The sequence below is a fragment of the Panulirus ornatus genome, chromosome 45 (genome assembly GCF_036320965.1).
Source record: "Panulirus ornatus isolate Po-2019 chromosome 45, ASM3632096v1, whole genome shotgun sequence".
In the NCBI taxonomy this organism is placed as follows: domain Eukaryota; kingdom Metazoa; phylum Arthropoda; class Malacostraca; order Decapoda; family Palinuridae; genus Panulirus; species Panulirus ornatus.
Genome location: NC_092268.1, coordinates 6526966 through 6550406, shown reverse-complemented (window position 1 = coordinate 6550406; position 23441 = coordinate 6526966). Strand labels below are relative to the sequence as shown.

At 49.5% G+C, this 23441-nt stretch overlaps 1 protein-coding gene and 1 long non-coding RNA gene across 2 annotated transcripts in view; one reads left to right on the top strand and one right to left on the bottom strand.

Moving 5' to 3' along the window:
- Positions 1 to 789: 789 nt before the first annotated feature.
- The window catches only part of LOC139762884 (uncharacterized), a 54382-nt gene continuing 31730 nt past the window's right edge, over positions 790 to 23441 (bottom strand). The window contains exon 3 of the long non-coding RNA XR_011715860.1: positions 790 to 2110. This is a non-coding gene — a long non-coding RNA (uncharacterized lncRNA). The remainder of the gene's footprint in view (positions 2111 to 23441) is intronic.
- Hydr1 (phospholipase Hydr1) overlaps positions 9987 to 23441 on the top strand; it is a 40193-nt gene continuing 26738 nt past the window's right edge. The window contains exons 1-2 of the mRNA XM_071688118.1: positions 9987 to 10128; positions 20399 to 20582. Of these exons, the coding sequence (XP_071544219.1) occupies positions 20484 to 20582 (99 nt within the window). The 5' untranslated portion in view covers positions 9987 to 10128; positions 20399 to 20483. The remainder of the gene's footprint in view (positions 10129 to 20398; positions 20583 to 23441) is intronic.

Genomic DNA, 23441 nt, shown 5'->3' with positions numbered 1-23441 from the left:
TGCCAAGGTGCGTGCTGTCTCGTTCCCTGTCCAATTGGCCACCCTCTCTCTCTTCTCTCTTCTCTCTCTCTCTCTCCTCCCAAGTACACCACCGGATGTGCCAAGACATATTCTGTCATGCATTCATCAAAGGGAGGAAGAAAAATGGACACTTTCATGTTCTTCTTCCCTCCCTCCCCTCCTTCTGTTCATGGCTCCCATGTTAGGGTGGTCGTCATGCACACACTGCCTTCCTTCATCATATCATGCACTGCCTTCCTTCATCACATCATGCACTGCCTTCCTTCATCACATCATGCACTGCCTTCCTTCATCACATCATGCACTGCCTTCCTTCATCACATCTGTCTGTCCAGACGTCAAGAGATAGACTCGCTCTCATGGATGGATGGTGTCATGCAGTCTCGCTCATGCAGGGACAGAAAGACACATGTTCCTCCTGCTTGTTAATCACATCATGGCACGAAAGCCTTTGACAATGCACAGTCACCTTGTGCTTCTAAAATCCCCCCAACAACATCCTTTTGGGAATACACCGCGCCATTGTAGATCACCCAAGAGCAAACCTTGCGTCCATAAATGTGTGTTCTCGACCACAGAAGTCCACTTGGCACACTCTCCAAAGTCGTCGCCCCCCAACCTCCCCTCTTTTTCCTGACGAAGGGAATGGAATACAACCTTGATTTAGCCTCCTGGTGTGGCCAGGTTACGTGCTGGAGAAGCTTTGACTGTAACAAGGTCTGGTCAAATCTCTCTCTCTCTCCTCTCTCTCTCTCTCTCTCTTCTCTCTCTCTCGGATGAAGATGTGGGTGTACTGTGGTCAGACTGCCGCGCCCAGGGTTCGAACCCGTGCAGCTCCGATTCCAAGCGAGATCCTATATACGTTTCTGTGGTGCGCAAGTTGAAAAAAAAATATATTTATCACACTGTGTCTTGTAAGATCTGTACCCATGCCTCGTTTTCGTCCATCGCTCGGACACGTAAAAGCGCCCTCTCTGCCAACATTGCACATGCAAGAAAATGCAACATCACATCGAGACAATTGGACTAACAGCTCATCCAAATTGGAATGGCTAGCCTCACAGACACGAACCATCATCCCTTTCAATTCTGGTCAGATTGGAATGCACTTTGCTCTCTCCTGTCAACTTTCAACGTCCAACCGTATGTTCGTCTCCCTTAGAAGACACATGAGACTTACTCCTCAACTCACATCCGTCAACATAACAAGTCGTAAACAAACCAGATGTTCTTGGAGCACATAGAAACACCAGGTTTGGGGACCAGGAAAGGGAACCCTTCGACTACGTAAACATGCAACGCCTCTATAATGAAACGAAGTATTTCCAAAACATGCTCAGGGTTCACTTGTTTGCAAAAGCAATGAAGGAACTTCATCCCGAACTCACTGTAACCTATCTCAACCTACATAACAAATACATGACTAAACATAAACAACACAACACTTGTAAACTTAACCAGCAACAAAGAGCCTTCTTAAACCAGAGTACGAAACTCCACTTCCCCAGACATACAACCACATCAAACCAAAACACACTTTCAAGATCCACACTATAACCACATTAATCCAACCGCGTCTCATGAAACCCACAAATCCACACTCCCCAGACATACACGGGTAAACCCTTTCACCCTCCATTTCTCCACTATCACACATCCGAACTCAACATACCACATCCATTCAACGCGTCTCATGAAACCCACAAATCCACACTCCCCAGACATACACGGGTAAACCCTTTCACCTTCCATTTCTCCACTATCACACACCCGAACTCAACATACCACATCAATGCGACCGCGTCTCATAGAACCCACAAATCCACACTCCCCAGACTTGGCCAGCTTCCTGGGCGCTGCAGGAACGCCTCCTGCGAGAGGATGAAACAAAGAGGAAAGACTTGTGAGAGAACTACTTGCCTGAAAGGGATCTAACTTGTCCCAGCTACTGAGTGTAGCGCAGGCTTCGAACCCGACACCAGCTTCAGTATGAGGGTGGGGTGGTCTCTGGCTGGGCATATGATGGGTCTGCAGGAGGCCCGTGACGGGAGAAGACCAAGAGGATGTCTTAGGATGGAGTGGACGTCGACTGAAAAAAGAAGGAAGACCATGAAGGAAGTTGAGAGAAAGTGGGTGAGCGATAATACCCTCCCACGGCAAGGACTCGAACCCAGGAGCTTTTCCGTGGCGGCTGGGAACGCTAAGAGCAAAGACTCGAACCCCGGAACTTTTGCGTGGTAGCTGGGAACGCCAACCGCCCGCAGAAGATCATAGCTGAGCGGTTAGCGTTCCCAACTACCACGCGAAGGTCCCGGGTTCGAGTCCTTGCCGGTTAGCGGTGCCAACTACCACGTAAAAGTCCTGGGTTCGAGCCCTTGCTGTTTTATATATATATATATATATATATATATATATATATATTATATATATATATATATATATCCACGGGGAAAATGAAACACGAAAAGTTCCCAAGTGCACTTTCGTGCACTGTTATATTCCTCTCTTGTGTCTCCCATGATGATGTGATTATTACACGAAAGTGCACTTGGGAACTTTTCGTGTTTCATTTTCCCCGTGGACTCATAGGAATATATATATATATATATGCATATAATGATAAATATATATATAATAAATAATATATATATATATATATATATATATATATATATATATATATATATATATATATATATATATATATACATATGAAAATTCTTCACTACAGGGCAATAAATAACACATATGTAGGATACTATGTACATATAACACATATGTAGGATAATGTGTACGTATAATAACACATATGTAGGATGATATGTACACAGAGTGGACGAAAATAAAATATAGTGGCCGACCGCCAGATAAACAACATACTGTATTTTATTGTCCTGTGTGTGTGTGTATGTGTGTGTGTCTGTGTGTGTGTGTGTGTGTGTGTGTGTGTGTGTGTGTGTGTGTGTGTGTGTGTGTCAGCACACCTGGATATCTTTATCCTTTATCTTAAAAGATACTTTGAAGATAATCACCATGACAGTAGCACGAAAGGGAACCAAGACTATGTTAGCTCTAAGGGCCATGCAGATATCTTTTTAAGGTATCTTTGAAGACCCTATGGTGGAGCGGTTCGAATCCTCGATGCGACAGTCGGCCCACAGTCAATCCAGCTGTTCATCCTCCCCTATAAGGGGGTAGGTCGATAAAATGCTTTTATATATATATATATATATATATATATATATATATATATATATATATAATATATATATATATATATATATATATATATAATATAATATATATATATATGGAAAGGATCACAATTTTGCGCGTGATCAAGATATTCCTATGAGTCCACGGGGAAAATGAAACACGAAAAGTTCCCAAGTGCACTTTCGTGTAATAATCACATCATCATCAGGGGAGACACAAGAGATGTATATCAAGTGACTGTTATATTCCTCTCTTGTGTCTCCCCTGATGATGTGATTATTACACGAAAGTGCACTTGGCAACTTTTCGTGTTTCATTTTCCCCGTGGACTCATAGGAATATATATATATATATATATATATATATATATATATATATATATATATATATATATATAATGCCGCAGCGACAGACAACGGGAGGCAACAGGACAACAGACAGAGAACAGGTCTGTTGGACAATCTAAAGACCTTGTGTGACGCACCCTAACGACTAAATTGGGAGCGCCAATTGCTTACCATGACGGGACCAATTAGCCCCAGTGCAATGGGTCTATTTTCGCCCTTGAGAGCAGGTTGGTCTGTGTGTGACGTTTGTGGAGGAGTGGTCTATGATGGTGTTGATTTTGGAGGTGGTTTGTAGGTAGTTGGCTTGTTAACTACATAGGACCATCCCTCCAACACAGGATCATCCCTCCAACACAGGAGCATTCCTCCAACACAGGAGCATCCCTCCAACACAGGAGCATCCCTCCAACACAGGAGCATCCCTCCAACACAGGACCATCCTTCTAACACAGGACCATCCCTCCAACACAGAACCATCCTTCTAACACAGGACCATCCCTCCAACACAGGACCATCCCTCTAACACAGGACCATCCCTCCAACACAGGACCATCCCTCCAACACAGGAGCATTCCTCCAACACAGGAGCATCCCTCCAACACAGGAGCATCCCTCCAACACAGGAGCATCCCTCCAACACAGGACCATCCTTCTAACACAGGACCATCCCTCCAACACAGAACCATCCTTCTAACACAGGACCATCCCTCCAACACAGGACCATCCCTCTAACACAGGACCATCCCTCCAACACAGGACCATCCCTCCAACAGAGGACCATCCCTCCAACACAGGACCATCCCTCCAACACAGGACCATCCCTCCAACACAGGACCATCCCTCCAACACAGGACCACCCCTCCACACAGGACCATCCCTCCAACAAAGGACCATCCCTCCAACACAGGACCACCCCTCCACACAGGACCATCCCTCCAACACAGGACCATCCCTCCAACACAGGACCATCCCTCCAACACAGGACCATCCCTCCAACACAGGACCATCCCTCCAACACAGGACCATCCCTCCAACACAGGACCATCCCTCCAACACAGGACCATCCCTCCAACACACGTGGTGGATAAGGAGCATCAAGATGTAAACATTGTTTACCCCAGGATGGACAGAGAGGGACAGCTTGTCTTTCCCAGGACGATGAGGGATCATTGTTTACCCCAGGATGGACAGAGAGGGACAGCTTGTCTTTCCCAGGACGATGAGGGATCATTGTTTACCCCAGGATGGACAGTGAGGGACAGCTTGTCTTTCCCAGGACGATGAGGGATCATTGTTTACCCCAGGATGGACAGAGAGGGACAGCTTGTCTTTCCCAGGACGATGAGGGATCATTGTTTACCCCAGGATGGACAGAGAGGGACAGCTTGTCTTTCCCAGGACGATGAGGGATCATTGTTTACCCCAGGATGGACAGTGAGGGACAGCTTGTCTTTCCCAGGACGATGTATCAAGGACAGTATCTAATCCTTAAATTACCTTCTTTCTTTTTTCTTTTTTTAAGTAATTTTTAAGTAATTTTGTAAGTAATTTAGCCACTGAGGATGCCGGTCGGCCGTGGAAGCGATTTCCAGGAAAGGGTTCGAACCCTTCCTCCTCCGTGACGATAATTGAAGCCCCGTGACTTAGTTCGTGTGAACTACCTACATAACAACTACGGAAGCTCTTAACTACGTTTTGGAGGGATGGTTCGGTGTTGGAGGGATGGTCCTGTGTTGGAGGGATGCTCCTGTGTTGGAGGGATGGTCCTCTGTTGGAGGGATGCATCTGTGTTGGAGGGAAGGTTCTGTGTTGGAGGAATGGTTCTGTGTTGGAGGGAGGATCCTGTGCTGGAGGGAAGGTTCTGTGTTGGAGGGAGGGTCCTGTGCTGGAGGGATGGCTATGTGTTGGAGGGAGGGTCCTGTGTTGGAGGGATGGTCCTGTCTTGGAGGGATGGTTCTGTGTTGGAGGGATGGTCCTGTGTTGAGGTCCTGTGTTGGAGGGATGGTCCTGTGTTGGAGGGATGGTCCTGTGTTGGAGGGATGGTCCTGTGTTGGAGGGAAGGTCCTGTGTTGGAGGGATGGTCCTGTGTTGGAGGGATGGTCCTGTGTTGGAGGGACGGTCCTGTGTTGGAGGGACGGTCCTGTGTTGGAGGGACGGTCCTGTGTTGGAGGGTGGTCCTGTGTTGGAGGGATGGTCCTCTGTTGGAGGGATGGTCCTGTGTTGGAGGGATGGTCCTGTGTTGGAGGGATGGTCCTGTGTTGGAGGGATGCTCCTGTGTTGGAGGGGTGGTCCTGTGTTGGAGGGATGGTCCTGTGTTGGAGGGATGCTCCTGTGTTGGAGGGATGGTCCTCTGTTGGAGGGATGCATCTGTGTTGGAGGGAAGGTTCTGTGTTGGAGGAATGGTTCTGTGTTGGAGGGAGGATCCTGTGCTGGAGGGAAGGTTCTGTGTTGGAGGGAGGGTCCTGTGCTGGAGGGATGGCTATGTGTTGGAGGGAGGGTCCTGTGTTGGAGGGATGGTCCTGTCTTGGAGGGATGGTTCTGTGTTGGAGGGATGGTCCTGTGTTGAGGTCCTGTGTTGGAGGGATGGTCCTGTGTTGGAGGGAAGTCCTGTGTTGGAGGGATGGTCCTGTGTGGAGGATGGTCTGTGTGGAGGGAAGGTCCTGTGTTGAGGGATGGTCCTGTGTTGGAGGGATGGTCCTGTGTTGGAAGGACGGTCCTGTGTTGGAGGGACGGTCCTGTGTTGGAGGGATGGTCCTGTGTTGGAGGGATGATTCTGTGTTGGAGGGAAGGTCCTGTGTTGAAGGGATGGTTCTAAGTTGGAGGGATGGTTCTGTGTTGGAGGGATGGTCCTGTGTTGGAGGGGTGATCCTGTGTTGGAGGGATGGTCCTGTGTTGGAGGGATGGTCCTGCGTTGGATGGGTGGTTCTGTGTTGGAGGGATGGTCCTGTGTTGGATGGGTGGTTCTGTGTTGGAGGGATGGTCCTGTGTTGGAGGGGTGATCCTGTGTTGGAGGGATGGTCCTGTGTTGGAGGGGTGATCCTGTGTTGGAGGGATGGTCCTGTGTTGGAGGGATGGTCCTGTGTTGGAGGGGTGGTCCTGTGTTGGGGGAGGGTCCTGTGGTGAAGGGATGGTCTTGTGTTGGAGGGTGGTCCAGTGTTGGAGGGATGGTCCTGTGTTGGAGGGATGGTCCTGTGTTGGAGGGATGGTCCTGTGTTGGAGGGATGGTCCTGTGTTGGAGGGATGCTCCAGTGTTGGAGGGATGGTCCTGTGTTGGAAGGATGCTCCATGTGAGGGATGCTCCAGTGTTGGAGGATGGTCCGTGTTGGAGGGATGGTCCTGTGTTGGAGGGATGGTCCTGTGTTGGAGGGATGGTCCTGTGTTGGAGGGATGGTGCTCAAACCAAGGCAAAGACCTTGTCGTCCATCGTAAGGAACAAGTGGTCCAGGCATACTTTATCGCTGTTTCCTACGCCAGTGAGGTAGCGCCAGGAAAGAGACGAAGAATGGCCAGTCCATTCATATATATATATATATATATATATATATATATATATATATATATATATATATATATATATATATATATATATATATATATAAAGCACATACACACATATATGCATACATATACATAGACATGCACAGACATATACATATATCTACACATGTACATCTTCATAGTTGCTTGTCTTCATCCATTCCCGGCCCCACCCTCGCTCCACAAGAAAACAGCCTCGCTACACACCGCGCTTCAGCGAGGAAGCGCCACGGGGAAAATGAATCACGAAAAGTTGCCAAGTGCACTTTCGTGTCATAATCACATCATCATCAGGGGAGACACAAGAGAGAAATAGAACAGTCACTTGATATACAACGAAGAGATGACGTAGCTAAGACGCCATTTTGGGGGTAAACAAGTGACTACCCAAATGACGTCCAAGTGTGACCCATTTTCTTAAAGGCGTTTCAATTAAAGAAAACGGGGCGTGTGTGTGAAATGAACGCATTTGAATTCCAATTCGAAAAGGATTGGACTATATTAAAATGGCGGTCGCTTGATATACAACGAAGAAGAGACGTAGTCCTCATGCAAGCGCTTCCGTGGTGTACTGGTGGTCCTCACAGTAAGGCATGGGTTCGAATCCTGGTTGTGGCGATCAGCCCACAGTCAACCCAGCTGTTTATCATGTACTCTTGGAGGTTTCTTTGGTCGTGTTGGAGATAATGGTGGTGACCATGGTGGGAGTGTTGGAGTACTGGTGGCGATCACAGTGGGAGTGTTGGAGATAATGGTGGTGACCATAGTGGGAGTGTTGGAGTACTGGTGGCGATCATAGTGGGAGTGTTGGAGATTATGGTGGCGACCATGGTGGGAGTGTTGGAGTACTGGTGGCGATCATAGTGGGAGTGTTGGAGATTATGGTGGCGACCATGGTGGGAGTGTTGGAGTACTGGTGGCGATCATAGTGGGAGTGTTGGAGATAATGGTGGCGACCATGGTGGGAGTGTTGGAGTACTGGTGGCGATCAAGTGGGAGTGTTGGAGATAATGGTGGGACCATGGTGGGAGTGTTGGAGTACTGGTGGCGATCATAGTGGGAGTGTTGGAGATAATGGTGGCGACCATGGTGGGAGTGTTGGAGTACTGGTGGCGATCATAGTGGGAGTGTTGGAGATAATGGTGGCGACCATGGTGGGAGTGTTGGAGTACTGGTGGCGATCATAGTGGGAGTGTTGGAGATAATGGTAGTGACCATGGTGGGAGTGTTGGAGTACTGGTGGCGATCATAGTGGGAGTGTTGGAGATAATGGTGGTGACCATGGTGGGAGTGTTGGAGTACTGGTGGCGATCACAGTGGGAGTGTTGGAGATAATGGTAGTGACCATGGTGGGAGTGTTGGAGTACTGGTGGCGATCACAGTGGGAGTGTTGGAGATAATGGTAGTGACCATGGTGGGAGTGTTGGAGTACTGGTGGCGATCATAGTGGGAGTGTTGGAGATAATGGTGGCGACCATGGTGGGAGTGTTGGAGTACTGGTGGCGATCATAGTGGGAGTGTTGGAGATAATGGTGGCGACCATGGTGGGAGTGTTGGAGGTACACAGTGGTACTGTTGGAGATATATAGTGGCAGTGTTGGAGGTACTGGAGCTCATAGTGGCAGTGTTGGAGGTACATAGTGATAGTGTTGGAGGTACTGGTGGTGACCATAGTGGCAGTGTTGGAGGTACATAGTGATAGTGTTGGAGGTACTGGTGGTGACCATAGTGGCAGTGTTGGAGTACTGATGACCACAATGGTAGTGTTGGAGGTACTGGTGGTGAATATTGCACTGTTGGAGGCTAGTGTTGGAGACAGCAATGACGACATCAGCAGAATTCTTAAGGTAATCTAACCTTAAATCATTAAGGTAATCTAACCTTAAATCATTAAGGTAATCTAACCTTAAATCATTAAGGTAATCTAACCTTAAATCCTTAAGGTAATCTAACCTTAAATCCTTAAGGTAATCTAACCTCAAATCCTTAAGGTAATCTAACCTCAAATCCTTAAGGTAATCTAACCTCAAATCCTTAAGGTAATCTATCCTCAACTCCTTAAGGTAATCTAACCTTAAATCCTTAAGGTAATCTAACCTTAAATCCTTGAGTTAATCTAACTTTAAATCCTTAAGTTAATCTAACCTTAAATCCTTAAGGTAATCTAACCTTAAATCCTTAGGGTAATCTAATCTTAAATCCTTAAGGTAATCTAACCTTAAATCCTTAAATTACCTTCAGCGGAGATGTTGGAGCGAGAAATTTATGGCACGCTGATGGACGCAGGGGTCACTTACCTACCGGCTATGGCAATAAACCCGTCTCTATCGCCCCTACGTAAGCTTTAAGCTCCAGCTTATCTTTATTTAACTTCTTTTCTTAGTATTACGTTAAGACTGGAGGCATGCCCACCGCGCATGCGCTACGGAGGCCCAGAGGTGAGTGTAATACGCCGCTGTAGTTAGAGGAGGTGGAGGGGAGGAGGTCGGGGGGGGGGGGGAAATCACGATCGATCAATCCGTGACGTCACGGCCTTCACCCAATGGTGCAGTATGTGACGTCATGGTTCACATACACACCCCTCGCCTTAATTTGCCCGGTGGGGCTCCGCTGCCGGGCATACGATACACCGGTTACTTTAACCTCCCCTTAAATAATCACGGCTCAAGATTCTACAAAAAAGGAATATTACTTATAAAGATTCATGAATATAATCTAGTATCATTAGACCACGAATATATAGGTTAGTAAGCCTAACAACACTTAGAAATGGGATAATGGAGAGATTCACGAAGTCATGAACGCGGGACGATAACTTGGGCTGCTGGGCAAAATCAATGGGCCGGTGGCATGCAGCATGGTGTGTTCAGTGGGTCTCCTGCGTGCAGAGTGGGTGTAACGCTCGGGTCTCCTGCCGGGCATCCGACATCTGGGGATTCGACCTCGCACGCGCTCCTGAGCTCAAGTCTTTTGCCTCATCATCGTGACGAGGGAAAAGGGCCGACGAGTTAGTGGCCCTTTTTGTTTTCTAAATCAATTTTTTGACCTTTTTTGAGTGACCTGAGTGCATGACCTTTGTGCTGAGTGTATATATATACATTGGAGAGTGAGTGCGTGGTACTGATTTATATGTAGAGCCTTTGGGCACGACGGTACGCCCATTGGGGCACGACGGTACACAGACCTTTTTCGGGGCAAGAGGGAGTTGACCTTTTCACCTTGATAGCCATCGAAGGGTCAGGTCAAAGGTCACGCCGTTCCCATACCCATGAGAGGGATGGTACCGTCGTGCTCTAGGGTCATACCGTCCCGTGTCACCGTCGTGCTCTAGGGCTGTACCGTCGTGCTCTAGGGTCGTACCGTCGTGCTCTAGGGTCGTACCTTCGTGCCCTTGGGTCGTACCGTCGTGCTCTAGGGTCGTACCGTCGTGCTCTAGGGCCGTACCGTCGTGCTCAAGGGCCGTACCGTCGTGCTCTATGGTCGTACCTTCGTGCTCTAGGGTCGTACCGTCGTGCTCTAGGGCCATACCTTCGTGCCCTTGGGCCGTATCGTCATGCTCTAGAGTCGTACCGTCGTGCTCTGGGGCCGTACCGTCGTGCTCTAGGGCCGTACTGTCGTGCCCTAGGGTCGTACCATCGTGCTCTAAGGCCGTACCGTCGTGCTCCACGGCCGTACCGTCGAGCTCCAGGACTGTACCATCGTGCTCAAGGGCCGTACCGTCGTGCTCCAGGATCGTACCGTCGTGCTCGAGTCGTGCTTCAGGGCCGTACCGTCGTGCTCTTGGGCCGTATCGTCGTGCTCCAGGGTCGTACCGTCGTGCTCAAGAGTCGTATACCGTCGTGCTCAAGGGCCGTACCGTCGTGCTCCAGGGCCGTACCGTCGTGCTCCAGGGTCATTACCGTCGTGCTCAAGGGCCGCACCGTCGTGCTCCAGGGTCGTACCGTCGTGCTCCAGGGTCGTACCGTCGTGCTCCAGGGCCGTACCGTCGTGTTCAAGGGTCATATACCGTCGTGCTCAAGGGTCGTATACCGTGGTGCTCAAGGGCCGTACCGTCGTGCTCCAAGGTCGCACCGTCGTGTTCAAGGGCCGCACCGTCGTGCTCAAGGGTCGTATACCGTCGTGCTCAAGGGCCTTACCGTCGTGTTCAAGGGCCGCACCGTCGTGCTCAAGGGTCGTATACCGTCGTGCTCCAGGGTCGTACCGTCGTGCTTCAGGATCGTACCGTCGTGCTCAAGGGCCGTACCGTCGTGCTCCAGGGTCGTACCGTCGTGCTTCAGGGTCGCACCGTCGTGCTCCAGGGTCGCACCGTCGTGCTCAAGGGTCGTATCGTCGTGCTCCAGGGTCGCACCGTCGTGTTCAAGGGTCGTACCGTCGTGCTCCAGGGTCGTACTGTCGTGCTCCAGGGTCGTATACCGTCGTGCTCAAGGGCCATACCGTCGTGTTCAAGGGTCGTAAACCGTCGTGCTCAAGGGTCGTATACCGTCGTGTTCAAGGGTCGTATACCGTCGTGCTCAAGGGTCGTAAACCGTCGTGCTCAAGGGTCGTATACCGTCGTGCTCAAGGGTCGTATACCGTCGTGCTCAAGAGTCGTACCGTCGTGCTCCAGGGTCGTACCGTCGTGCTCAAGGGCCGTACCGTCGTGCTCCAGGGTCGTACCGTCGTGCCAAGGGTCGTACCGTCGTGCTCCAGGGTCATATACCGCCGTGCTCAAGGGCCGTACCGTCGTGCTCCATGTCGTAACGTCGTACTCAAGGGCCGTACCGTCATGCTCAAGGGCTGAACCGTCGTGCTCAAGGGCAGTATACCGTCGTGCTCAAGGACAGTACCGTCGTGTTCAAGGGTCGTACCGTCGTGCTCCAGGGTCGTACCGTCGTGCTCCAGGGTCATATACCGTCGTGCTCCAGGGCTGTACCGTCGTGCTCAAGGGCCGTACCGTCGTGCTCAAGGGTCGTACCGTCGTGCTCAACGGTCGTATACCGTCGTGCTCCAGGGTCGTACCGTCGTGCTCCAGGGTCATATACCGTCGTGCTCCAGGGCTGTATCGTCGTGCTCAAGGGCCGTACCGTCGTGCTCAAGGGTCGTACCGTCGTGCTCAAGGGCCGTACCGTCGTGCTCCAGGGTCATATACCGTCGTGCTCCAGGGCTGTATCGTCGTGCTCAAGGGCCGTACCGTCATGCTCAAGGGTCGTACCGTCGTGCTCAAGGGTCGTATACCGTCGTGCTCCAGGGTCATATACCGTCGTGCTCCAGGGCTGTATCGTCGTGCTCAAGGGTCGTACCGTCGTGCTCAAGGGCCGTACCGTCATGCTCAAGGGTCGTACCGTCGTGCTCCAGGGTCGTACCGTCGTGCTCAAGGGCCGTACGATTGTGACACCGCTTCGAGACAGTGGAGTGTGTGTGCGTGTGTGTGTGTGTGTGTGTGTGTGAGCTGTGTTAATGTCATGCTAGGTTAGGCTGGGATAGTGTAGGTGTAGAGGTGGGCTCTGCTAGGCTAAGTTTACACCTAAGTGGGCTTGGCTAGGTTGGGCTATGTATCTAAGTGGGCTTGGCTATGCACCTAGGAGGGCTTAAGCTATGCTAGGCTAGGTACACAGGTGACCGAGGCTAGGCTGTGCTAGGCTAAGCTCGGCACAGAGGTGGGTTTGGCTGATAAGCTATGCTAGACTAGGTACAGAGGTGGTCTTAGCTATGCTAGGTACACAGGTGAGCTGTGCTAGGCTAAGCTCGGCACAGAGGTAGGCTTGGCTATGCTACGCTATGCTAGGTACAGAGGTGGACTTAACTATGCTAAGCACACAGGTGAGCTATGCTAGGCTAAGCTTGGCACAGAGGTAGGCTTGGCTATGCTACGCTATGCTAGGTACAGAGGTGAGCTCGGCTAGGCTAAGCACAGAGGTGAGCTGTGCTAGGCTAAGCTTGGCACAGAGGTGAGCTGTGCTAGGCTAAGCTTGGCACAGAGGTGAGCTGTGCTAGGCTAAGCTCGGCACAGAGGTAGGCTTGGCTACTTGCACGGCTAGTTGCTAAGTTACAGAGGTGAGCTCGCTAGGCTAGCCACAGAGGGGTGCGCTATGCTTAAGCTCGGTTAAGTAGGCTATGTATCGATCGATGACGAGCCAGTAGGTAAGATTGATTGCTCGCAGGAACACAACGGACCTGATGCTAGCCAGTAACTAGGAAACACGTGACGAGCCAGGAGCATACGAACTTTTTTACGCCAGGAACACTACGGAACACGTGACGCCAGGAACACTACGGAACACTGTGACGCCAGGACACTACGGAACACCGTGACGCCAGGTAACACTACGGAACACTTAACGCCAGTAACACTGCGGAACACCGTGACGCCAGGAACACTACGAAACACGTGACGCCAGGAGCACTACGGAACACTGTGACGCCAGTAACACTGCGGAACACCGTGACGCCAGTAACATGGGAACACTACGGAACACCGTGACGCCAGGAACACTACAGAACACCGTGACGCCAGAACCAGGAACAGCGTGACGCCACGAACACTACGGAACACAGTGACGCCAGGAACACTACGGAACACCGTGACGCCAGGAACACTACAGAACACCGTGATGCCAGGAACACTGCGGAACACCGTGACGCCAGGAACACTGCGGAACACCGTGACGCCAGTAACACTACGGAACACCGTGACGCCAGGAACACTGCGGAACACCGTGACGCCAGTAACTGCGGAACACCGTGACGCCAGTAACACTGCGGAACACCGTGACGCCAGGAACACTGCGGAACACCGTGACGCCAGTAACACTACGGAACACCGTGACGCCAGTAACACTACGGAACACTGTGACGCCAGTAACACTGCGGAATACCGTGACGCCAGGAACACTACGGAACACTGTGACGCCAGTAACACTGCGGAACACTACGGAACACCGTGACGCCAGGAACACTACGGAACACTGTGACGCCAGGAACACTGCGGAACACCGTGACGCCAGGTACACTGTGGAACACTACGGAACACCGTGACGCCAGGAACAATACGGAACACCGTGACGCCAGAACAAGGAACAGCGTGACGCCACGAACACTACGGAACACAGTGACGCTAGGAACACTACGGAACACCGTGACGCCAGGAACACTACAGAACACCGTGATGCCAGGAACACTACGGAACACCGTGACGCCAGAACGATACGTAACACGTCGTGCTGAACGGTCTACCGGACACTCAGAGTCACCGTGTGCCGAATCACTGCGGAAACACCGTGACGCCCAGAACACTGCGTACACCGTGACGCTAAACACTGCGGAACACGTGACTCAGGGGAACACTGGCGAAACACCGTGGAACGCAGAACACTGCGGAACACCGTTGACGCAGTAACCTCGGAACACCGTGGACAGCCAGAACACTACGAAACACCGTGGACGCAAGGAACCGTAGGAACACCTGCCAGGAACACTACGGAACAATCGTGACGCCTAGGAACAGTGGGAACACCGTGACGCCAGGGGACACACGGAAATCTTAACGCGGTACATAGGACACCGTGATGCCAGGGAAAACTACGGAACACGTGACGCCAGGAACAGGAACACCGTGACAGCCGGAACACTACGGAACACCGTGACGCAGAAACCACTACGGAACACCGTGGACGCCACGAACAGCGAACACCGTAACTCCAGGAACACCTGCGGACACCGTGACGCCGGAACACTACGTGAAACACCGTGACGCTAGAACTAGGAATCACCGTGACGCAGGAACACACACGTAACTACCGCTGAACGCTAGGAACACTACGGAACACTGTGACGCCAGAAACACTACGGAACACCGTGACGCCAGTAACACTACGGAACACCGTGACGCCAGGAACACTACGGAACACCGTGACGCTAGGAACACTACGGAACACTGTGACGCCAGAAACACTACGGAACACCGTGACGCCAAGAACACCACGGAACACCGTGACGCCAGGAACACTGCGGAACACCGTGACGCCAAGAACACCATGGAACACCGTGACGCCAGGAACACTACGGAACACCGTGACGCCAGAAACACTACGGAACACCGTGACACCAGGAACACTACGGAACACCGTGACGCCAGGAACACTACGGAACACCGTGACGCCAGGAACACTGCGGAACACCGTGACGCTAGGAACAAGGGGTCGTACCGTCGTGCTCAAGAGGTCGTACCGTCGTGCTCGAAGGGTCGTACCGTCGTGCTCAAGAGGTCGTAGTCTTCCTCAAGAGGTCGTACCGTCGTGCTCGGAAGGTCGTACCGTCGTGCTCGAAGGATCGTACCGTCGTGCTCGAAGGATCGTACCGTGGTGCTCAAGAGGTCGTACCGTGGTGCTCAAGAGGTCGTACCGTGGTGCTCAAGAGGTCGTACCGTCGTGCTCAAGAGGTCGTACCGTCGTGCTCAAAGGGTCGTACCGTCGTGCTCGAAGGATCGTACCGTGGTGCTCAAAGGTCGTACCGTGGTGCTCAAGGGTCGTACCGTCGTGCTCAAAGGGTCGTACCGTCGTGCTCAAAGGGTCGTACCGTCGTGCTCGAAGGATCGTACCGTGGTGCTCAAGAGGTCGTACCGTGGTGCTCAAGGGTCGTACCGTCGTGCTCAAAGGGTCGTACCGTCGTGCTCAAAGGGTCGTACCGTCGTGCTCAAAGGGTCGTACACTAAGCTTGAGGGAAGGTTCACTTGTCCCTGAACAATAACAAGCTGGGACAAGCTTTCGGGATATTATGTTCAATTTGTCCCATCCCAGAGCCGGGCATTCTCAAGCCACAGCTGTGGCAAGCTGTAAACTCACCCCTGTAGTCTACTCAAGCTGTAAACTCACCCCTGTAGTCTTGCTCAAGCTGTAAACTCACCCCTGTAGTCTTACTCAAGCTGTAAACTCGCCCTTGTAGTCTACTCAAGCTGTAAACTCACCCCTGTAGTCTTACTCAAGCTGTAAACTCACCCCTGTAGTCTTACTCAAGCTGTAAACTCACCCATGTAGTCTTACTCAAGCTGTAAACTCACCCCTGTAGTCTACTCAAGCTGTAAACTCACCCCTGTAGTCTACTCAAGCTGTAAACTCACCCCTGTAGTCTACTCAAGCTGTAAACTCATCCCTGTAGTCTTGCTCAAGCTGTAAACTCACCCCTGTAGTCTTACTCAAGCTGTAAACTCGCCCTTGTAGTCTACTCAAGCTGTAAACTCACCCCTGTAGTCTTACTCAAGCTGTAAACTCAACCATGTAGTCTACTCAAGCTGTAAACTCGCCCCTGTAGTCTTACTCAAGCTGTAAACTCACCCCTGTAGTCTTACTCAAGCTGTAAACTCACCCATGTACTCTACTCAAGCTGTAAACTCATCCCTGTGTCTTGTCAAGCTGTAAACTCATCCCTCTAGTCTTGCTAATCTTTCAGCTCATCATTTGTGGGGTTACTAAGCTGTAAACTCATTCCTATATGAGGCTGATCACCCTGTAAGCTTATCTAAGTTGAGTGAAGCTGTAAACTCACCCTTAAAGGATCGTCAAGCTGTAAACTCATTCCTGTATAAGGTTGGTCACCTTGCAAGCTTATCTGCGTAAGTTGTGTGAAGCTGTAAACTCATCTTTATAGTCCCTTCCATCTGTAAACTCATCCCTACGGTTTTTTAACCTGTAAACTCACCCCTACAGCTTTGTTAAGCTGTAAACTCACCCCTACAGATTTGTTAAGCTGTAAACTCACTCCGGTAGATTTCTCTAACTGTAAACTTATCATTTTTGAAGGACTACCAAGCTGTAAACTCACCCCTATAGATTAGCCAAGCTGTAAACTCACCCTCATAATAAGGATTAAGCTGTAAACTCATCAGCTTTGGAGGTCGGCCAAACTGTAAACTCATCATTACCGCCATCACCATAAGGGTCTGTGGTTTACCTTATACCCTAAGCTCACAGTCTACCCTAATTAGTATACCTACTGGCGTAAGTAACTTCCAATCTATCTACTTATCTATCTATCAGGTCAAAAACAAGCCCCCCCTTTTCCAATCTATCTACTTTTCTATCTATCAAGTCAAAACAAGCCCCCCCCCCTTTTCCAATCTATCTACTTATCTATCTATACAGGTCAAAACAAGCCCCCCCCTTTTCCAATCTATCTACTTATCTATCTATCAGGTCAAAACAAGCCCCCCCTTTTCCAATCTATCTACTTATCTATCTATCAGGTCAAAACAAGCCCCCCCCCCCCCCTTTTTACCCCCAGAGAGTCAACTTGGGATCAGGCTCCTGGTGAAGGTCACGTGTGGGCCGGAGCCCAACTTGGGACATGTAGCCCAGATCCTGGTGAAGGTCACGTGTGGGCCGGAGCCCAACTTGGGACATGTAGCCCAGCTCCTGATGAAGGTCACGTGTGGGCTGGAGCCCAACTTGGGACATGTAGCCCAGCTGGGTTCCCAGCCCGTTTTCTATTACCCGGCCGGAAATGATGTAAACACAGACAGGAGGGAACCCCCACCTCCTTTAAAGCCCCCCTCGACAAGCAGTGTCCATTTAAGAATATAATTCCCCTTAAAAGAAAATTATAGTTACTTACACTTAAAGTGTAAGTAATATTTATAAGTGGATTTTGAGGTTAAGATGAGATCCGTTCGAAGTAACGGGGTTACTCATGTTTACATTTAAGACAAATATTTAGCTTGTTGACTGGTTGGTAAGGTTATTTAATGTATGTTTGACTCATGGTGAGGTGCCTGAGGATTGGCGGAATGCGTGCATAGTGCCATTGTACAAAGGCAAAGGGGATAAGAGTGAGTGCTCAAATTACAGAGGTATAAGTTTGTTGAGTATTCCTGGTAAATTATATGGGAGGGTATTGATTGAGAGGGTGAAGGCATGTACAGAGCATCAGATTGGGGAAGAGCAGTGTGGTTTCAGAAGTGGTAGAGGATGTGTGGATCAGGTGTTTGCTTTGAAGAATGTATGTGAGAAATACTTAGAAAAACAAATGGATTTGTATGTAGCATTTATGGATCTGGAGAAGGCATATGATAGAGTTGATAGAGATGCTCTGTGGAAGGTATTAAGAATATATGGTGTGGGAGGCAAGTTGTTAGAAGCAGTGAAAAGTTTTTATCGAGGATGTAAGGCATGTGTACGTGTAGGAAGAGAGGAAAGTGATTGGTTCTCAGTGAATGTAGGTTTGCGGCAGGGGTGTGTGATGTCTCCATGGTTGTTTAATTTGTTTATGGATGGGGTTGTTAGGGAGGTAAATGCAAGAGTCTTGGAAAGAGGGGCAAGTATGAAGTCTGTTGGGATGAGAGAGCTTGGGAAGTGAGTCAGTTGTTGTTCGCTGATGATACAGCGCTGGTGGCGGATTCATGTGAGAAACTGCAGAAGCTGGTGACGGAGTTTGGTAAAGTGTGTGGAAGAAGAAAGTTAAGAGTAAATGTGAATAAGAGCAAGGTTATTAGGTACAGTAGGGTTTGAGGGTCAAGTCAATTGGGAGGTGAGTTTGAATGGAGAAAAACTGGGGGAAGTGAAGTGTTTTAGATATCTGGGAGTGGATCTGTCAGCGGATGGAACCATGGAAGCGGAAGTGGATCATAGGGTGGGGGAGGGGGCGAAAATTTTGGGAGCCTTGAAAAATGTGTGGAAGTCGAGAACATTATCCCGGAAAGCAAAAATGGGTATGTTTGAAGGAATAGTAGTTCCAACAATGTTGTATGGTTGCGAGGCGTGGGCTATGATAGAGTTGTGCGCAGGAGGATGGATGTGCTGGAAATGAGATGTTTGAGGACAATGTGTGGTGTGAGGTGGTTTGATCGAGTAAGTAACGTAAGGGTGAGAGAGATGTGTGGAAATAAAAAGAGCGTGGTTGAGAGAGCAGAAGAGGGTGTTTTGAAATGGTTTGGGCACATGGAGAGAATGAGTGAGGAAAGATTGACCAAGAGGATATATGTGTCGGAGGTGGAGGGAACGAGGAGAAGAGGGAGACCAAATTGGAGGTGGAAAGATGGAGTGAAGAGGATTTGTGTGATCGGGGCCTGAACATGCAGGAGGGTGAAAGGAGGGCAAGGAATAGAGTGAATTGGAGCGATGTGGTATACAGGGGTTGACGTGCTGTCAGTGGATTGAATCAAGGCATGTGAAGCGTCCGGGGTAAACCATGGAAAGCTGTGTAGGTATGTATATTTGCGTGTGTGGACGTGTGTATGTACATGTGTATGGGGAGGGTTGGGCCATTTCTTTCGTCTGTTTCCTTGCGCTACCTCGCAAACGCGGGAGACAGCGACAAAGTATAAAAAAAAAAAAAAAAAAAAATTTAGCTTATATTACTATCATAATTATATTTATTATTATAATTATCATTATAATTATTATTAATATTATTATTATTATTATTATTATTATTATTATAATAGAGAGAGAGAGAGAGAGAGAGAGAGAGAGAGAGAGAGAGAGAGAGAGAGAGAGAGAGAGAGAGAGAGAGAACCGTTTTCACTACCCTTTAAAAACGCGCTTAGCCCAACATATATATATATATATATAATATATATATATATATATATATATATATATATATATATATATGCTGTTTCCTGTTTGGCGAGGTGGCGACGGAAATGAATGAAGGCAGCAAGTTTGAATATATATATATATAAATATATATATATATATATATATATAAATATATATATATATAATATATATGCATACACTGAAGTGTATGTATATGTCTCTATGTATAAAGAATGCATACGTTGAAATGTTTATGTATATGCCTCCTGTACGTATATGTATGCATACGTTGAAATGTATATGTGCGTGTGTGGGCGTTATGTATACATATATATATATATATATATATATATAATATATATATATATATAAATATATATATGTGTGTTGTGTGTGTGGGGTGTATATGACGGGTGGGGTCCATTCTTCGTCGTATCCTTGCGCTACCTCGCTGACGCGGGAAACAGCGATTAAGTATATCAAATATATAAATAAGATATATATATAATATATATATATATATATATATATATATAATATATATATATATATATATATATATATATATCAATTACTCAACAACTGACGTATATACAAATTGACAATTGACCCCAAGTTCGGCGCGGAGGAATATCACCCGGACCAACTTGGGTCATGCCGAACTACTGACGTTTATGTAAACATGTCCACCTCTCTTATTTTACAGACGAACTACCGGTCGTTGTGGGGAAGGAAATAATAAAATAATGTCCCTTCTTTCCCCTGGAGGTTTCCCTGAGGGTAGGAAGAGGCGGTGAGAGGCGAGTGAGAGGCAAGTGAGTGAGAGTGAGTGAGAGTTCGCGCGGTGCCCAAGATGGAATGGCCCAGTTGGTACAGCGAATGTCCCAGGCTAATGTTGGGCTTGACTGTCAGCGCCGGCTTCCTCCTGTATTACTTCATCGAGGCCGTCAAGGTAAGTCTACCCACCTTACTCCCCTACTTAATGTAGCTCTCCAACCTCCAGTCTACTCGTAGAGTCCCCACTATCTATCGTAATCTACTTAAAAGAGTGTATTTCTTAAAGGAATTAGACGGGCACAGTGTTGCCTAAAATCGCATGGCAAGTTTTAAGTAATTTTGTCATTTTTTTTAAAGGGTTTGGTCGCCGGAGGGAGTCGACCAGAGGGAGCTGGTCGAGCCAGACTCACCACTCGACCTATATGACGTTAAATTAACTGGCTTTCAAAAACCCTCATTCGAGTCTCTTTTTATATGGAGTTGAAGGATCAAGTGCTCTCTGGCAACTCAAGTGTGACGTAACACACATTCACCTCAAATGGTGAAATTACATTTAATATTTCTAATATAACCTCAAGGTGTTATATCCATCATCTCATATAATGCTTTTAGTATCACCTAATTCATTCTATTAATATATATATTAGTTGTATATGTATATATATATATATATATATATATATATATATATATATATATATAAATATATATATATATATAACTTATTCTATATGTATATATATATATATATATATAATATATATAATATATATAATATATATATATACTTATTCTATATGTAATGAGTTGAAATTAATAATTCGCAAGATGGCATCACTCGCCACTAGTTTACATATTTACATAATATCGTTTACAACCAAATGGCGGCTTATCACTGTGATTTTTTACATAATTCATTGAAAAATGACGAACTAAATTTACATACGGACGTGGTTCTACGATCCTAAGGGCATTTAAAAACGTTTACAATTGTACCGTCTGACGACAGCCGGCATCGCACTTTCCCGCCTGGGAATGACGCAAGACCGGATGATGACGTAACGCGTCTGGGCGTACGATGTCGCGCGGGAATCTTGCTCCCGGTAACTTCGTTGTAGAGTTTCGTTATAAAGCTTGCATGAATTAAAAAAAAAAAAAAAAAGAACTAGGTGTTACTGGGATGTCCTGGGTGTTCCTTTCCTAGGACGTCCTGGGTGTTCCTGAGGCGTCCTGGGTGTACCTGAGGCGTCCTGGGTGTTCCTGAGACGTCTTGGGTGTTCTTGAGGCGTCCTGGGTGTTCCTGGGACGTCTTGGGTGTTCCTGGGACGTCTTGGGTGTTCCTGAGGCGTCCTGGGTGTTCCTGGGGTGTCCTGGGTGTTCCTTTCCTAGGACGTCCTGGGTGTTCCTGAGGCGTCCTGGGTGTTCCTGGGGTGTCCTGGGTGTTCCTGGGACGTCTTGGGTGTTCCTGAGGTGTCATGGGTGTTCCTGAGGCGTCCTGGGTGTTCCTGGGACGTCTTGGGTGTTCCTGGGACGTCTTGGGTGTTCCTGGGGTGTCCTGGGTGTTCCTGGGACGTCCTGGGTGTTCCTGGGACGTCCTGGGTGTTCCTGAGGCGTCCTGGGTGTTCCTGGGACGTCTTGGGTGTTCCTGGGGTGTCCTGGGTGTTCCTGAGGCGTCCTGGGTGTTCCTGAGGCGTCCTGGGTGTTCCTGGGACGTCTTGGGTGTTCCTGGGGTGTCCTGGGTGTTCCTGGGACGTCCTGGGTGTTCCTGGGGTGTCCTGGGTGTTCCTGGGACGTCTTGGGTGTTCCTGAGGCGTCCTGGGTGTTCCTGAGGCGTCCTGGGTGTTCCTGGGACGTCTTGGGTGTTCCTGGGGTGTCCTGGGTGTTCCTGGGACGTCCTGGGTGTTCCTGAGGCGTCCTGGGTGTTCCTGAGGCGTCCTGGGTGTTCCTGGGGTGTCCTGGGTGTTCCTGGGGTGTCCTGGGTGTTCCTGAGGTGTCCTGGGTGTTCCTGAGGCGTCCTGGGTGTTCCTGGGGCGTCCTGGGTGTTCCTGGGGTGTCCTGGGTGTTCCTGAGGCGTCCTGGGACGTCCCGGGTGTTCCTGGGGCGTCCTGGGTGTTACTGGGGTGTCCTGGGTGTTCCTGAGGCGTCCTGGGACGTCCCGGGTGTTCCTGGGGCGTCCTGGGTGTTACTGGGACGTCCTGGGTGTTCCTGAGGCGTCCTGGGTGTTCCTGGGACGTCCTGGGTGTTCCTGAGGCGTCCCGGGTGTTCCTGGGGCGTCCTGGGTGTTACTGGGACGTCCTGGGTGTTCCTGAGGCGTCCTAGGTGTTCCTGAGGCGTCCTGGGTGTTCCTGTGGAATCCCAACTGTTTTTGAGGCGTCCTGAGGGTTCCCAGGGCGTCCTGAGGGCTCCTAGGGCGTCCTGAGGGCTCCTAGGGCGTCCTGGGTGTTCCTGGGACTCTAGGTGCTCCTGGGGTGTTCTAGGTGTTCCTGGGTCTCTAGGTGCTCCTGGGGTGTTCTAGGTGTTCCTGGGACCTCCTAGGTATTCCTGGGGTGTTCTAGGTCTTCCTGGGACCTCCTGGGTATTCCTGGGGTGTTCTAGGTGTTCTGGGACTCTAGGTGCTCCTGAGGTGTTCTGGGTGTTCATGGGACCTCCTGGGTGTTCCTGGGGCGTCCTGTGTTCCTGGGACGTCCCGGGTGCTATCAGGTGTCCTGGCTGTTTTGGGGACATCCTGGGTGTTTCCGGGACGTCCTGGGTATTCCTAGGATGTCCTAGGTGTTCCTAGGGCATCCTGAATATTCATGGGACGTCCTGGGAGCTCCAGGGCTGTCCTGAGTGTTCCTGGGTGTTACTAGGACGTCCTGAGTGTTCCTGGGTGTTACTGGGACGTCCTGAGTGTTCCTGGGTGATAGTGGGACGTCCTGAGTGTTCCTGGGTGATACTGGGACGTCCTGGGTGTTTCTTGGTGTTACCGGGACGTCCTGAGTGTTCCTGGGCGTTACTGGGACACCCTGGGTGTTGCTGGGACGTCCTGGGTGAT